Source organism: Calypte anna, chromosome 12, assembly GCF_003957555.1.
Source record: "Calypte anna isolate BGI_N300 chromosome 12, bCalAnn1_v1.p, whole genome shotgun sequence".
Lineage (NCBI taxonomy): Eukaryota > Metazoa > Chordata > Aves > Apodiformes > Trochilidae > Calypte > Calypte anna.
The window spans coordinates 5,550,465-5,564,838 of NC_044258.1; the positions used below are offsets into that span (position 1 = coordinate 5,550,465).

At 58.0% G+C, this 14,374-nt stretch overlaps 2 protein-coding genes across 3 annotated transcripts; both read left to right on the top strand.

The window, feature by feature from the left end:
• Positions 1-46: 46 nt before the first annotated feature.
• On the top strand, positions 47-4,755 carry NPRL2 (NPR2 like, GATOR1 complex subunit). 2 transcript variants are annotated; one of them, XM_030458170.1, is made up of 11 exons: positions 47-235; positions 413-504; positions 949-1,117; positions 1,353-1,461; positions 1,728-1,864; positions 2,135-2,232; positions 2,318-2,354; positions 2,500-2,593; positions 2,663-2,780; positions 2,969-3,111; positions 3,367-4,755. In XM_030458170.1, exons 1-11 carry the CDS (start codon positions 164-166, stop codon positions 3,432-3,434), a joined length of 1,137 nt encoding a protein of 378 aa, XP_030314030.1. In that variant the 5' UTR covers positions 47-163; the 3' UTR covers positions 3,435-4,755. The 2 variants fall into 2 exon arrangements, with proteins under 2 accessions (XP_030314030.1, XP_030314031.1); XM_030458171.1 differs by lacking the exon at positions 413-504 and having other exon boundaries at positions 155-235; positions 3,367-3,698.
• ZMYND10 (zinc finger MYND-type containing 10) lies at positions 4,457-13,805 on the top strand. The gene is made up of 11 exons (XM_008499044.2): positions 4,457-4,574; positions 5,130-5,246; positions 6,064-6,117; positions 6,217-6,369; positions 8,485-8,573; positions 8,828-8,928; positions 10,229-10,401; positions 10,702-10,827; positions 12,485-12,606; positions 12,790-12,915; positions 13,604-13,805. Exons 1-11 carry the CDS (start codon positions 4,503-4,505, stop codon positions 13,686-13,688), a joined length of 1,218 nt encoding a protein of 405 aa, XP_008497266.2. The 5' UTR covers positions 4,457-4,502; the 3' UTR covers positions 13,689-13,805.
• The last annotated feature ends 569 nt before the right edge of the window (positions 13,806-14,374 follow it).

Consider the following 14,374-nt stretch of genomic DNA (forward strand, 5'->3'; position numbering starts at 1 on the left):
TGAGTGGGTGGGCGGCGCTGTCACTCAGCGGGAGGGCTCCGCCCCTCCGGCGCTGCCGGGTGACGCGTTCGGCGGTACCCGCGCGTGCGCCCCGCCGGTTCGGTTCGCTCCGCACCGGTACCGCTGCTGTCCCGGGACCCAGCGGGGTCCTCCCCGGGCAGCCATGGGCGGCAGGATCGAGTGCGTGTTCTTCAGCGAGTTCCACCCCACGCTGGGACCCAAGATCACCTATCAGGTGGGGGAGGGCTGCGCCTGGGCTCGGGGGGGGGAAGTGGGCTCTGAAGGTACCACCCGGGGGCCGGTACCGGGGCAGGGCCCTGTCGGGGGCCGCGTCCCGGGAGCACCCGCCCGCTACGGGAGGCCGGCAGTGGGGTCTGCTCCCCAGCAGCGCGGTGCCTGTGTGCCGCTGCAGGTACCGGAGGATTTCATCTCCCGGGAGCTCTTTGACACCATCCAGGTGTACGTGATCACCAAGCCCGAGCTGCAGAACAAGCTGATCACCGTGTGAGTGCTGCCGACACACCGTCTGTCTGTCCCCCCGGGGCTTTCCGCTCTCCTCGCCACCACTGGGCGGGTCTGACCCAGCGGGAGGTGTGGCAGAACCAGCTCTGGGCCCCAGAGGTTCTGTCTCGGTGGTCCGCGCGGTCACTACCGTGCCCGCAGTGAACCACGAAGGGGTCTACAGGGCTGGTTGTGAGGGTGGCCGGTGCTGCATGTGGTTGTCAGCCTCAGAGAGTCAACCGAGCCTTGAGAGCTGTGCTGGTTTTGGAAGGAGACTGTTTTCTCCTCTTCCCCACACACCCCTTCCCCAGACTCTGTGTTTTGCACTCTGAGCCACCGTTTCTCCTGCAAAGCAGAGACCCCACCCACCCACCTCTGCAGCCACCCTTGTGCCGGGCTCATCCCTCCCTGAGGGTGTAGGTGCAGGTTATCTTTGTCCCCCAGCAGCACGGCCATGGAGAAGAAGCTGATCGGGTGCCCCGTGTGTATTGAGCACAAGAAGTACAGCAGGAACGCTCTGCTCTTCAACCTGGGCTTCGTCTGTGATGCCAGAGCCAAGGCCTGTGCCCTGGAGCCCATAGTGAAGAAGCTGGCTGGCTACCTCACCACCCTGGAGGTGAGACCCCGGCCAACATGGGACAGCAGCTGCCTCACCATCTGCCCCGTGGAGTCACTGCTACTCTGACACACCTTGTGCATCACTGGGCATTGCTGGGAGGTGGGAGGGGGCAGCTTTATAGTGAGGAGGGGTTTGGCTGGTTTCACTTCAGGGACAATAGGACCTGAGACTTGTGGTTCCTAGAGACAGGAATCCCCTGGGAAGGAGCTGACTCGATTTCTGCTCTCTTTAGCTGGAAAGTGGCTTCATCTCCAACGAGGAGAGTAAACAGAAGCTGGTTCCCATCATGACCATCCTGCTGGAGGAGCTGAACGCCAAAGGGAAGTGCACCCTGCCCATAGGTACGGTGTCAGCAAGGGCAGGAGCTGGGGAGGGCAGTGATGGGGGGCTCTGGGCTGTCCCCTGCACTGCCCCTGGCAGCTCTCTGCCTCTCTGCAGTTGAACCTGAAAGCTGGCCAAGCCAGCCTGGGCTCCAAGGGCCAGGAGGGATGGGGTTATGGGCTGCAAAGCTCCTCCTCCATGTGGTGTGGGGGTATCCTGGGACTGGCAGTTGTGACCTCCTGAGGAAGTTTCTGGGAGGTCTGAGTGTTCCCCCATCCCTGGCCAGATGAGTCCAACACCATCCACCTGAAGGTGATTGAGCAGCGCCCAGACCCCCCCATCGTGCAGGAGTATGATGTCCCTGTCTTCACCCAGGACAAGGATGACTTCTTCAACTCCCAGTGGGATCTCACCACGCAGCAGGTCCGTGTGCTTGACCAGGGCAGTGTGGTTTGAGGGGGATCCTGGGTCAGAGTTGGGCTGTACTGGAGATCACCATGGTGATGAGCAGGGTGTGGTGCTCCCCTTGTCCTGCTGCTGGGGCCTGCGTGCAACATGTTCACCAAACACGAGGATAAAACACTGCCAGAGAGGGAGCCCAACCATCCCAGAGTGCTCCCAGGTGCTGGGGGGGCTTTAAGGTGATGCCTCCCTGCTCTCTCCCTTCCTAGCTCTTGCTTCCTCCCCTCCTAGATCCTGCCCTACATCGATGGCTTTCGGCACGTCCAGAAGATTTCAGCAGAAGCAGATGTGGAGCTGAACCTGGTGCGCATCGCAGTGCAGAACCTGCTGTGAGTGCAGGGGGGGCCTGGACAGCCTGGGGCAGGGGCTGGGTGCTTACAGAGGGTCTCTCACCTTTTCCCTCCCTGTCTGCAGGTACTATGGGGTGGTCACGCTCGTCTCCATTCTTCAGGTGGGTCAAGCCACAGGGTGTGGAGCTGCAGGTGGGGTTTGGGCATCGGGGCAGCCACTCAGGGGGGAATGGTGGGGTTTGGAGTGGGGTGGGTCTGTCTCTGGGAGCTGTGGCTGAGCAGCTTTGCCTTTCCCTCACCTTCCAGTACTCCAATGTCTACTGCACCACACCGAAGGTGCAGGACCTGGTGGATGACAAGTGTCTCCAGGAGGAGTGTCTGTCCTATGTCACCAAACAAGGTACAGTGACACACTTCTGGGCTGCCGGCAAAGGGAGAAGGGTGGCTGACTGGTGACTTGTCCCCACAGGGCACAAGCGAGCCAGCCTCAGGGATGTCTTCCAGCTGTACTGTGGGCTGAGCCCTGGCACGACAGTGCGAGATCTCATCTGCCGATACACCCTGCAGCTCCAGAGGGTGGATGAGAGGTCAGAGCCAGCACCTTCCTGCTCAGCTCCTGGGGGTGGCAGTGACACCAGGGGTGTCAGGGGGAGTGCCCCACTTCTGTAGGTGGGGAAACAGGCAGCAATGTTGTGGAACCAGGTGGGAATGGGGGGAGCTGGAGGGGTTGACTCTTCAGTGTCGTGGTCCCAGTCTCTTTCCCCCTTCTCCCCAGGAGGCTCATCCAGTTTGGGCTGATGAAGGGCCTTATCCGGCGGCTCCAGAAGTACCCTGTCAAGGTTGCCCGGGATGAGAGGAGCCACCCAGCCCGGCTGTACACAGGCTGCCACAGCTACGATGAGATCTGCTGCAAGACTGGTGAGGGTCTGGGCTGCCCCATGTGCTCTTGGGGCTGGTGGGAGGTCAGGGGCTGCTGGGTGGGCACCCAGGGCCTTCAGACCCCGGGGAGATGGGACTCTGGGCTGGGCTCTGTTCTGGGCTGTCAGACCCACGCTGGGGTGCGGGGGATTGAGGGGCCTGGCCAGCTCCCAGCCACCTCTGCTGGCCACCCCAGCCACCTCTGCTGGCCACTGGCCCCCCACTAACAGCTCCCCCCCTCTCCCTCCCCCCCAGGCATGAGCTACAAGGAGCTGGATGAGCGCCTGGAGAACGACCCCAACATCATCGTGTGCTGGAAGTGACGGGGGAAGGGCAGCCGGGGCCCGGGTGTCCCCGCGTGTCCCCCGCGCTGTGTCCCCTGTGCCTCCGGACCACCCCTTTTTTGCTCCTCCGGACCGCCAGGGGGCGCCAGAAGCTTCTCGGTGCCGGCAGGGGGCGGCAAAGGCGCCCCATCGCTCCGTTGCTATAGCGACGCCGCCGCCATGGCCGACGCCGCCGGGTTGGCGACGTTGCTGCCCGCCGAGGCCGAGGCGATGGTGCAGGCGCTGCAGGGCACCGAGCTGCGGGACGTCGGCGGGCAGGGGTGCGAGGGGGCGGTTTGTTAGGGTGCAGGGCCTGGGGGGAGGAGGGGACACAGTTCTGGGGCGTCCCCAGCAGGGTAAGCACAAAGAAGGGGCTCTAAGTTTGGGGTGTTCCCTTTGGAGGTGTGGGAGGAAGAGGAAGGACCTCTGTTTTAAGGTGAATCCAAGGGGTCTGGATGGGCGTAAGGAGGACTCCCCTGATGGTCTTAGGGTAGAGAGGAGCAGTGTTCATTTTAGGGCCCTCACAGTGTGTCTGTGAGACAGAAGATGAGAATAAAGAGGAGTCCCCTGAAGGTCTGGGGAAGAGAAGAAGGGCTGTGGTTTTGATGTGACACCAGATGGTCATGGTGGAGTGGGGAGAAAGGAGGAGATTCCCCACTTCTGGAGCCCTCCTGGAGGGGCTGAGAGAGAGAGGAAAGTCTGCACAAGGAAGGGCCCCAGTTCTGGGATGTCCCCAGAGTGTTTGTGTGGGGAGGGGTAGTGGAGAGGAGACCCCCAGTTTCAGGGTATCCCCAGTGGTGTGTCTCATGGTGGGTGTTGCTGGGGGACAGTGGGGTTGGGGCTACCACAGGCAGAGCTGCTCTCCTGGGGAGCTCAGTCTCAGTTGACAGTATGGGGTGTGGAGGTACCTGGCAGGCTTGGGGCATTTCCTGGGAATGGGAGCACTGGGAGCACCTCCAGGAGCAGAGTGGAGCCTAAAAGCCAGTGGCCAGAGGTCTCTGTCACTGATGCCCATGCTGGCTGCTCTGCAGATGGCTTCGGCAGCATGAGTATGTGGAGAAGCTCAACATGCATTCCATCCTGAGTGCCTCAGCAGGCCAGGAACAGTTCCTCATCGAGCTGCTGGTCAGCTATGCCAAGGTGAGCTCCTTGGGTGTGGGAGTGATCCCTCTGCCAGCTTCAGCCTCAAACTGGGGGTGTCTTGTGGACACCTTGCAATTCTGGAATAAAATGGTGAAGAATCTGGTGTATCTCTGGCAAAGTTGTTTTACTGGAGACTTACCAGTGTTGTTTTTTTAAAAAATTAAAGGTTGAGCTGCTGTCTTTCTACTTGCTGGTCTGTGGTTCCTCTTGGAGGTTGCTTTGTTCCCAGTCATGCACTGGCACCTCTGGTTGCAGATCTCTGCCCTGTCCCGGGGGATTGCTGTCCCGGAGCATGCTGGATTGCACTGGGATGCCTGGTGCCCTGGACCTGCTCAGCTCCTGGGGGTCCTTTCTCCCCTTTGCCACCCCAGGAGCTGTCTCTGCCCTCTGGTCTCTTGGGGAAAGGCTGCTGATTTCCAGACTGGGTGACCATAAAGTCAGTGTGCTCCATGTCCACTCTCTTCACTGGGATGACTCTGAAGTCTTTTTGTGGAATAACATCAACAGTGAAAGTGGTTCCTGGTCTGAAAGGCTTTGCTCCCACATCCCTAGATTCCTGTGCTCATTGGGGAGCTGATCTCTGTGGAGATCTGGAAGCACAAGATCTTCCCTGTGCTGTGCCAGCTGGAGGACTTCAAGCCCAGAAGCACCTTCCCCATCTATGTGGTGGTGAGTAGAGGAGGCAGTGGGAATGAGCCTGGAAATTCAGCTTAAAAGTAAATCTCACTTGGAAGATCCCAGAGCTGAGGTCTTGTATCTCACCAGCCCAAGAGGCTGTGGTGAGCAGCCTGACAGGGTGGGAAGCACCTGGGTTCCCAAAGCCACAAGCAACAAGCTGGTGTCCTCACACTCTGAGAGGGACAGGAACTCACTCCCAGAAGAGCTCAGCCCCTGCCTAATCCTGCACAGAGACTCACTGGAGCTGCTTCTGGAGCTGGCTATGCTCCTGGTTTGCAGCTCTCAATGACTTGGTGCTACCCCAACTTCCAGGCAGCAGCATCCCTGGGGTGTCTGCTCCTCTTCAAGCAGTTTTACCCTGGCACCTCTACCCGGAGCACTGTCCCAGGTTACCTGCCTCTGGGCTAAAAAAAATCATGGGGAGTGTGCTGAAGGCTTGGAAGTTTTAACCTGGTTTTGGTGCCTTGCTCTCGGACACTGTGTGGCTCTGTGCTGGTGCTGAGGGCTGAAGGTTGCCCAAGGGCTATGGCTGTGGTGCAGAGACAGAGCCCTGAGGAGCTGGGCAGCAGGGCTCTGGCAGTCTGCTATAGTGTCAGGGACATGTTAGCATGGAAATTAATATGAGCTTTATGAACTGGAGTGCTTTTAAAGATTATATCACTTGTGTTTGGCTCTTGGACTTGCATTTGGCTACAATTACATGAGTAGCCTCTTGGAAGAGCCTTTTCCCTGTCCCAATGCTCGTGTCCTCACTGCTGTCCTGTGACTGCTCTGCTCTTACCTCACTCTTGCTGTTTCCCTCCTGCAGCTGCACCACGAAGCTTCCATCATTAACCTCCTGGAGACAGTGTTCTTTTACAAGGTAAAGGAGAGATTCCACTTTTTTTCTGTGCAAAACCCCTGGGGTTGCAGGGCACAGCTGTGGGGCCTGGCCCTCCATGACACTCCTGTTGTCCTGAAGGAGATCTGCGAGTCAGCAGAGGACAGCATTCTGGATTTAATTGATTATTGCCACCGAAAACTGATCTTGCTCACAGCCCAGAGTGCCAATGGACAGGCAGTGACCCCAGCAGAGCTTCGTACCAAGGATCTGCCCAACCCCTCATCCATGCAGGTGAGGAGACAGACAGTGCTGTAGCTTGGGGGGGACAGAGGATGTGGGCAGCCTGCAGAGGCACAGGGAGCCTTCCTGTGGAGAACTCCTTGGTCACAACCCCGGCACCTCCAGCTCATCCTGCAGGGCATCTGGTGCTTGTCCATGCCACGGTCACTTGTGGCAGGGCCAGCCTGAGCCTTCCTGTGGGACACGGTCCTGCAGGGGCACTGGGGAGCTGCCAGATACACGAGATGTTCAGGAGAGGCTTTGGGCTCTTTGCTGTTGCTCTGAAATGCTGTGTGTGTGTGTGTGTGTGAGTTTGTGTGTGTGTGAGTGTGAAAGTATGTGTGTGTGAGAGTGTGTGAGTGTGTGTGTGTGTGTGTGTGTGTGTGTGTGTGTGTGAGAGAGTGTGTGTGTGAGTGTGTGTGTGTGAGTGTGTGTGTGAGAGAGTGTGTGTGAGAGTGTTTGTGTGTGAGCCTGCAGCCTGTGAAGCCACCTTAGCTCAAGCTGCAGCTGGAGCCAGAGTCAACCATGAGAGGGATCCCTCTGAAAATCGATGTACAACACAACCAAGGATTGCCCTCGTGTTTTACCCCCAGTTTCCTCACTGTGCTGGTGGGGAACCCGGAGCTGTTCCCAGTCTGGGTGTTCCATGGCTGCCACACACACACCTTCCCAGTGCAGGAGCTCTCTTTGCTCTTAGATTTTGCCTCTCAGCACCTCAAGTTTTCTCCTTCAACTGCACACATGAGGAGGTGTGACTGGAGAAGCAGGGTTAAAGTGATAGCCTGCAGGCTTGGCCCAACCTCACTGCCTCCAGCCCTTGGCTTGCTGCCCAAGCACGTGCTCCTCTTCCAGAAGAGGGAAGGAAGTGGAGGGCTCTGTAACACAATAGGGATGTTTTCCAGGAAATGTTTTCCCAGCTGGGGAGGAGAAGGGGGTATCTCTGTTAGTGCTTTGACGTGACTCAAGTTTAAAAAATTACCTTTTCCAGCCAATGTGGTTCTAAAAAGTGCTCATCTGCCAAGGAGCCTGGTTTCCTCTGATTCATTCCAGCCCCTCCTGACTCTGCATACTGTAATCCCCAAGAAAAAAAAAGTTTTCCTGCCCTCTCCTTTGTGACTGTGTACAGTGTTCACCCCTGGAGCAGGACCCATTCTGCTGTCCCCAGAAGACAGTCCCTGCCTGAATGCAGCAGGGATGAGATCTGGATAGTGGGAGGAGCTGCAGGAAGCAGCCTCACCAGCAGAGTTTGGAGAGGTGGGGGGAGTGGAGGGCAGAGCTCAAGAAGCTTTCTTGGTAGCATGTGGGGCACCAGAATGGGGAGCACAGAGCTTCTCACCACAGGAATTTGGAAGGGAACTGTTGCAGAGGCACTTTAGAGGAGCAGGAGCTGCTGAGGTCAGTGCTCTGCACACAAGGATGTGAGCTGCTGAGCACTGGGCTGGAGAGCTGAAATTCTCTCCATGGAGAAGGACTTGGCACCTCTAAGCCTTTCCATCCCAGTGGTCTCAGAAGACCACTCAGGGGGTGACCAGGCTGTTAGCCTGAGCACTTGGGGCACAAACAGGGAGTCCACACTGCCTGGGAAGAGAAGGAGTTTGGGGCGCTGGAGAGCATGACGTAGCTGTAGGCTGGGATAACCACAGGCAGACACTCAAACTGACTGTCCACAAGCTGGAGGGAAGCCAGATCCAGGAGGGGTGATGTTGGACTGCCAGAGTTTCTCCTTCTTCCTCCTCTTCTGATTCCTCTGCTCCCCACACAGCTCCCCCCTCCCTCAACCTCACATGTCTCTGCAGGGCCATGTGGCATGGGATGATCCCAGAAGGGGACAGAGATCTTGGACTGGCCTTTCAGGGAGTGTCCTGGGGCAGGGGTGCTGCTGCCCATAGCTACCCACAGGGGCAGGGAGGTGAGGGACAAGCAACAGTGTGCTGTGAGCACTTCTGCAGCTGCCCTGGCAAACAGGCAATGCTGGCACAGTCGAGAGGAGAAGCAGAGTTTGTATTGCAGGGCTCTGCTTTCCTCCCCAGCCTATGGTTCCCGATGCACAGCTAGCAGGCTGCTGGCTCCCTGTAGCTCCTGGGAAATGGGGCCTGAAATCCTGAGGCTGTGCTTGTCCCTCCACAGGAGCTGAAGAAGCAGGCAGAGATGATGGAGTTTGAGATTTCCCTGAAAGCCCTGTCTGTGCTGCGGTTCATCACTGATCAGGTGGAGAGGTAGGTGCCCAGGAGCAGCAGAGGACATGTGCCCAGCTCTCCAGTTGAGATTCCCAAGGGGTCACAGCAGGTCCCTGCATCCCTGGTGGCACTGCACCCCAGGAGGCAGATGCAGCATCCACCCCACCTTGCTCCATGGTACTCATGGTACTCCATGGAGCCCGGATCATTGTTGGTTTTCCTGCCTCTCCCAGTTGCCTCAGGAAGCATTTGTATCTCCTCTGGATGTTTCAGCCTTTCTGTCATCCCTCCAGCCTGCCCCTGAGTGCACTGACACGGATGCTGAACACCCACAACCTGCCCTGCCTCCTTGTTGAGCTGGTGGAGCACTGTCCCTGGAGCTGCAGGGATGAAGGTACAGATCATGTCCCCCCAGGGCACCGTGGGCACACTGATGGTGTTCTGGGAACTGCATCCACTAGCTGGTCTGCTGCAGAAGCCTTTGCTCCCTCCATTACCCCTCTCCTTCAGCCCCCCTATTTACTGTTTCTTGCCTGAAGCTGTTCAGCTGGACAGCAGCTGCCACACACTGGGCTGGGGACCTGGCAGTGCTCCCCAGGGCCCCTCCTCACACAGGGCTGTGTCTCTTCTGTGACAGGACAAGGAGCAGGAGCATAGCATGTCTGTCAGCCCCAACTGCTCCTCTGAGGAGCCTTGTCCTGGTCACAAAAAGACCAGAGTGCCAGTCCCAGTCTCAGCCCCTCTGCACCTCTGGGGGACAGCACTGAGAGCTGGAGCCTGACCTGGGCTCTCCCAGGCAGCTGACCCATTGCCCTGAAGCTGCTGGTCACTGAGCTTTGCTCTTGCCTCTGATCAGGTTGTGGCCATCGCCTGCACCCCCAGCCCTCCCTCCTGCAGCTCTGCAGCCAGATGTGCCCCCTGCACAGCTCCCCCAGTTCCCCCCCTGCCTCCCAGCACAGCCTGGAGCGTGGGAACCCATCCTCCCATCCCCAGCCCGGCTCCAGGGGGGTCACAGTGCAGGCAGGGATGGAAGAGTTGCTGGGAAGCACGTGGCTCTGCGCCTGTCAAGAGGAGCCCAGCTGGTTGTGAGAGCTTTCCTTCTTCCTCCAGCCAGGAAATGCATCCCTTCTCCTCCCTTGTGTGCTTGGGGTATCAGAGGGAGCTTTGATCCAGGGCCCTGAGGGAGGGACTGGAAAGAAACAAGGCATTTCCAGGCTGTGCAGATGCAGAGTTACATCCTCTTCCATCCCTCAGAGCAGCACAGTAGCTCCTGGAGCTTGTTTTGTCACCTCTGTTATATTCATGCTACTTCTGGCTTTCAGTGACAGAAGAACCTCCAGAAGAGCAGGCGTTGGCCCAGCTGATACCCCAGAACAAGCCTCTGCAGCCACTCCTGCTGCAGCTACCAGTGCTCTGTGCTCCTGGCCGAGTAGAGAGAGAGATATTTTAGGGATCTTTCTGTTCCTGCCACAGCACCAATATTTTAATAAGCATTCTGTTTGTGCTCTTTGATGTATTGTCTCACTATCAAGAGGGCTGCCACGCTGAGTGAAGGGGTGGGGAAACTGAGGCAGGCTGGAGCAGTGGGGCTTGCCTCTGTGAGGCAGTGAGCTTAGGTCAGCATCCCCACCACTGAGCTGTCTTCCCTTGGGCAGTGCTTTCTCTCTCAGGAGCTGTGTTCTTCTGTCCCTCAGGCAAGCTCAAGAAGTTTGAGAATGGCACATGGCATGTGGTGCCCCCTGAAGACCAGATGAAGATGACCAAGCTTGATGGGCAGGTGTGGCTTGCTCTCCTCAACCTCCTGCTCAGCCCCGAGTGCCAGCGCAAATACCACTTTGATGGCTTCAACAAGAACCAGCTCCTCAAGGTAGGACCCTCTACCATGAAGTCCATGGGCCCCACAGCACAGTAGAACCTCACCAGCACTGGGCACATCTGAGCATCTCTCCCCATCCCTGCTGCAAGCTCCTGGGAGCCAGTGGTGGGCTAGCAGAGGGGTCTGTCACTGTGCCAGCAGCAGCAAAGCTTGTGAGTGCATCCTGTGGGACCCCCATGGGTGTTCTGGCAGTGCCCCAGAGATCCCTGCTCTTGCTGTGCTGCTTCCTCAGGTCTGGCTCCCTTGTCTTGATCTTCCTCTGTTTGTTCTTCTCTTCCTCTGTGGCTGCAGCTTCGTGTGTTCCTGACTGACACCCTCATTGACCAGCTCCCCAACCTGGTGGAGATGCAGAGATTTCTGAGCTACCTTGCTGTGACAGAGCCAGCTCGTCCTAAAAAGGACCTTGTCCTGGAACAGGTATCCTGTGGCTCTCCCTCCTCCTACCCAGCCACTCTGTTTTGAGCCTGGCAGATCCCTGTGCCTTTTCCTCCCACCAAGCTCAGCTCTGGAGAGGTGGTGCTCTGGTAAAGTAGCCAAGTGCCCATGTCACAGTTCCATCCTTACTGCCAGCAATGTTTATCGTGGGCAACATGAGAGCTTTGTCCTGCTACAGCAGTGGCCAAGGAGTCACATCTAATAGCATAAATTCTGGGTTATAAACAGCTGTCCAGATGGCATTGAGTCCCCAGGGTGGTGGCTGCATGGGGCAGGGACAACCCCTGGCTTGTTTTGACAATTAACTCCTTATTTATCAGTGGTTCCCTGATGAATTCTGGACTCCCCAGTGGAGAAGTCCCCCTTTCAGCCCTGGCACAGGGCTGCTTGGCACACTGCATGAGGAGGGATGCCAAGGTCTGGTAACAGAGCCCAAACTGGTCTCAGCTCATGTCTGGGGTTCTGAGGGTCTTCAGACAGCTGGAGGTCCTTGGGATTTTGAATCTGTGCAGGGTTAACCACTGGGGAGGAGTGTTGCTACTGCCTTCTTTGTGAGCCTGGGGGAGAAAGTGGGGGCATGGGCAGATCTGCAAAGTGGGCACTGGGTGAGCAGAGATTCTTCCCCACTGCTGGAGCTGCAGGGAGGCTCCACACTGCTGGGGCTGTTGGGCAGTGGGTGCTTGGGCTGTGTGGAGGAGGAGCACACTGTGCCCAGCTGGCCCTGTGGCCTGTGGGTGGGTGGTGTGCCCCTTGGTCTATGCCTGGAGGTGGGTCAGGCTCCAGGGTGGCAAACCCAGCCCTCGGATGGGGATGGCAGCCAGGCAGAGGTGGCTGTGGATTTGCTCCAGGTGCCTCAACTGGCAGCGTGTCAGTGGGGCAGGGACAGGCAGCTGCCACTCTGGGGACCTCATCCAGCCCTTGCCCAGGCTGCTGCCCCTGTCTGACACTCTGCCTGTGTGCTGGTGCTGCTCCTGCCTCCACCAAAAGTGTGGGGGCTGAGCCTGGTGGGCAGGGACAGCCAGCTGAAAGCACACACGTGGGCTCCCTACTCTGCCCAGAAAGTGGTGAACTCACTCCCTGTCAGCAGGCCAAGCTTTGGAAAGGCCTTTTTCCATTCCCCTGCTTCCAGAGCAGCCTCCTCCCCTCCCAGGCCTGGCTATTTTTACTCTGCTGGAGAAGACAGCACTGTTTGAAGCAGCAGCATCCCCTCCAGAGCCTGAGCTCCCCACACTGCTCTTGGCTGGTGCTTTCCCTCTTGCACTGGCCTGTCCTTCCCCGGGTGTTCATCTTCAGGGAAGTGACGAGTGGAAAAATCTGCTCAGGCAAATGGCTGCAGAGCACGGGATCACAGGGTGCTGAGACCCCAGGGCTTTCTCTTCAGGAGCCTGTTCCTCACGGCTGGACTGGCTCACAAACAGAGTGTGCAGAGGTTTTTCCTCATTTCACCTGAACCCTGTCCCCTTCCTGTACCCAAAACCACAGCTGCACTCCCTGTGCCTTCACCTCTGTGTGTGCTGCCTCCACTCACCCTCCTGTGGGGACACACTGCTTGTGCCCAGGGCTTGGCCCCACATCCCCCCAGATACCCCCATACTGCAGCACCTTTGATCTGGCTGTGAGCAACACTTCCTCCTTCCAGGTTCCTGTCATCTGGGACCACATCCTCAAGAAAAATGCAGGGAAGTGGGAGGCCATTGCTAAGCACCAGGTGAAGCGTGTCTTCAGCCCCACTGAGGAGGAGCTGAAGCTCCAGGCACACAGGTAAGACCTTGGCACATGCCCAGGGAGTGCCCAGTGGAGCCAGTATCCCCATTAGCTCAGCACTGGGAGGACAGAGGAGTCTGCGGTACTGGCTGGGGACGTCCCCTCAGTGGCAGCAGGGACAGTTTGCTGCTTGTTCACAGCTCCCTGTGAGCAGCCTCACCCCGTTTCTGCCCACCACAGGTGGGCACAGACCTACAGCCTGGACATGATGGAGGCTCTGGTCCCTGACAAGCCTCGCTGTGGGGCGTGCGGTGTGGAGGCAACCAAGCGGTGTTCTCGCTGCCGGAACGAGTGGTACTGCACGAGGTAAGGGAGCCATGCAGCCTCCGGTGCCTTTCTGCAGCCCCCAATGCCTCCCTGCAGCCCCCAGTGCCTTCCTGCAATCCCCTATGCCTCCTGTGCACCACAGACCTCACCAAAGGACACTGTGAAAGGGCCAAGAGAAGCCAAGGGCTCCCTTGCTCAGCACCACTGGCTCTCCGCTTGTCACATACATCTCCAAACCTTACAGTGAGGCTGATGTGCTGGGACACTGGTAGAGGAGGTGCTGGAGAGTGTTGTCACCCCTCCTGGTGCCCACACCAACAGCAGCAACAGGCGGGGTCTCCCATGGTGACACTGTCTTCTTCCCCTGAGCCTTGGCAGGACAGGAGTAGTAAGAAAAGCTCCTGTGGATTTGTGGATGCAGGTGATGTGGCAGCTGGGATAGTGGCAGTAAATTAAATCTTCTCTGCTCCTGAACCATATGGCAAGGTCTGGCATTAAACCCTCTTAGCCCCTGGAAATGGGGGCCTCATACATCTCCCTGTTGGGCTAATGCTCAGCCATGCCAGCTCCCACCCAGCACCTGAAGAGTGCCGTTGTGGGGTTTGTCCTTTTCACTGCTTCACTCACAGGGATGGGTGTGGCCCTGATGCATCCCTGCTGCATCTCTGCTTGAGCTGCAAGCACCCCAGTTTGCAGCAGAGCCCCTGAGCTGCCTTCCCCTCCACAGGGAATGCCAAGTCCAGCACTGGCAGAAGCACAAGGCTGCCTGCAACCTGATGGCCGAGGCACTGAGGAGAGCAGATGACCCTTAAGACTGGCATCTGACCCACAACTCAGCGAAGCAGAGGGGCCAGGGACCACAAAGAAGTCAGCAATGGCCCCTTTTGCCTTCTCCCAGACCTGGGCAGTGCTGGCCAGGATCAGCTATTCCTCCCCCCCTCCCCCAGCACCCCTTCCCGAGCTATCCCCAATAAACCCCCTCCGAATGCTGCTCAGCTCCTGCTTTTTTCCTGCCAGCTGAAGATGCTAAACTGCTTCCTCCCCTCCCTTGCTCCTAGGGCAAAGGGGCATGGAGTTATTTCCCTCCTCTACAACAAGAGATCCCAGAGAACCCAAAAGAAAAGAGCCAGTACCCCCACGGTTACCAAACGGGCCCAGCCTTCTGCAACTGAGAGAGGGAAGGGGGCACGAAGGCCTTTGTGTTGCCATCATTTGAGCAGCTAGGGGAGGCAGAGGATGTGGTTAGCATGAGCACCTCGCTGTGAGAAAGCACTTGAATTTTTCTCGGGTGTTCATCAGCCGCCATCTCATAGGGCTGATTCTCCCCCTCACTCATTAGTGAGGGAGACCAAGCTAATGGTCCCCTGCGCACCTGCATCTTTCCACAGGGTTTATTGATGGTCTGTTGTGCCTCGGGGTGCATTCCCACCTCCTCCTGGCCGCCAGCCTCTGCCGAAGGACCAAAGGAGCCGTGACAGTGAGCAGGAAACCATCTTAG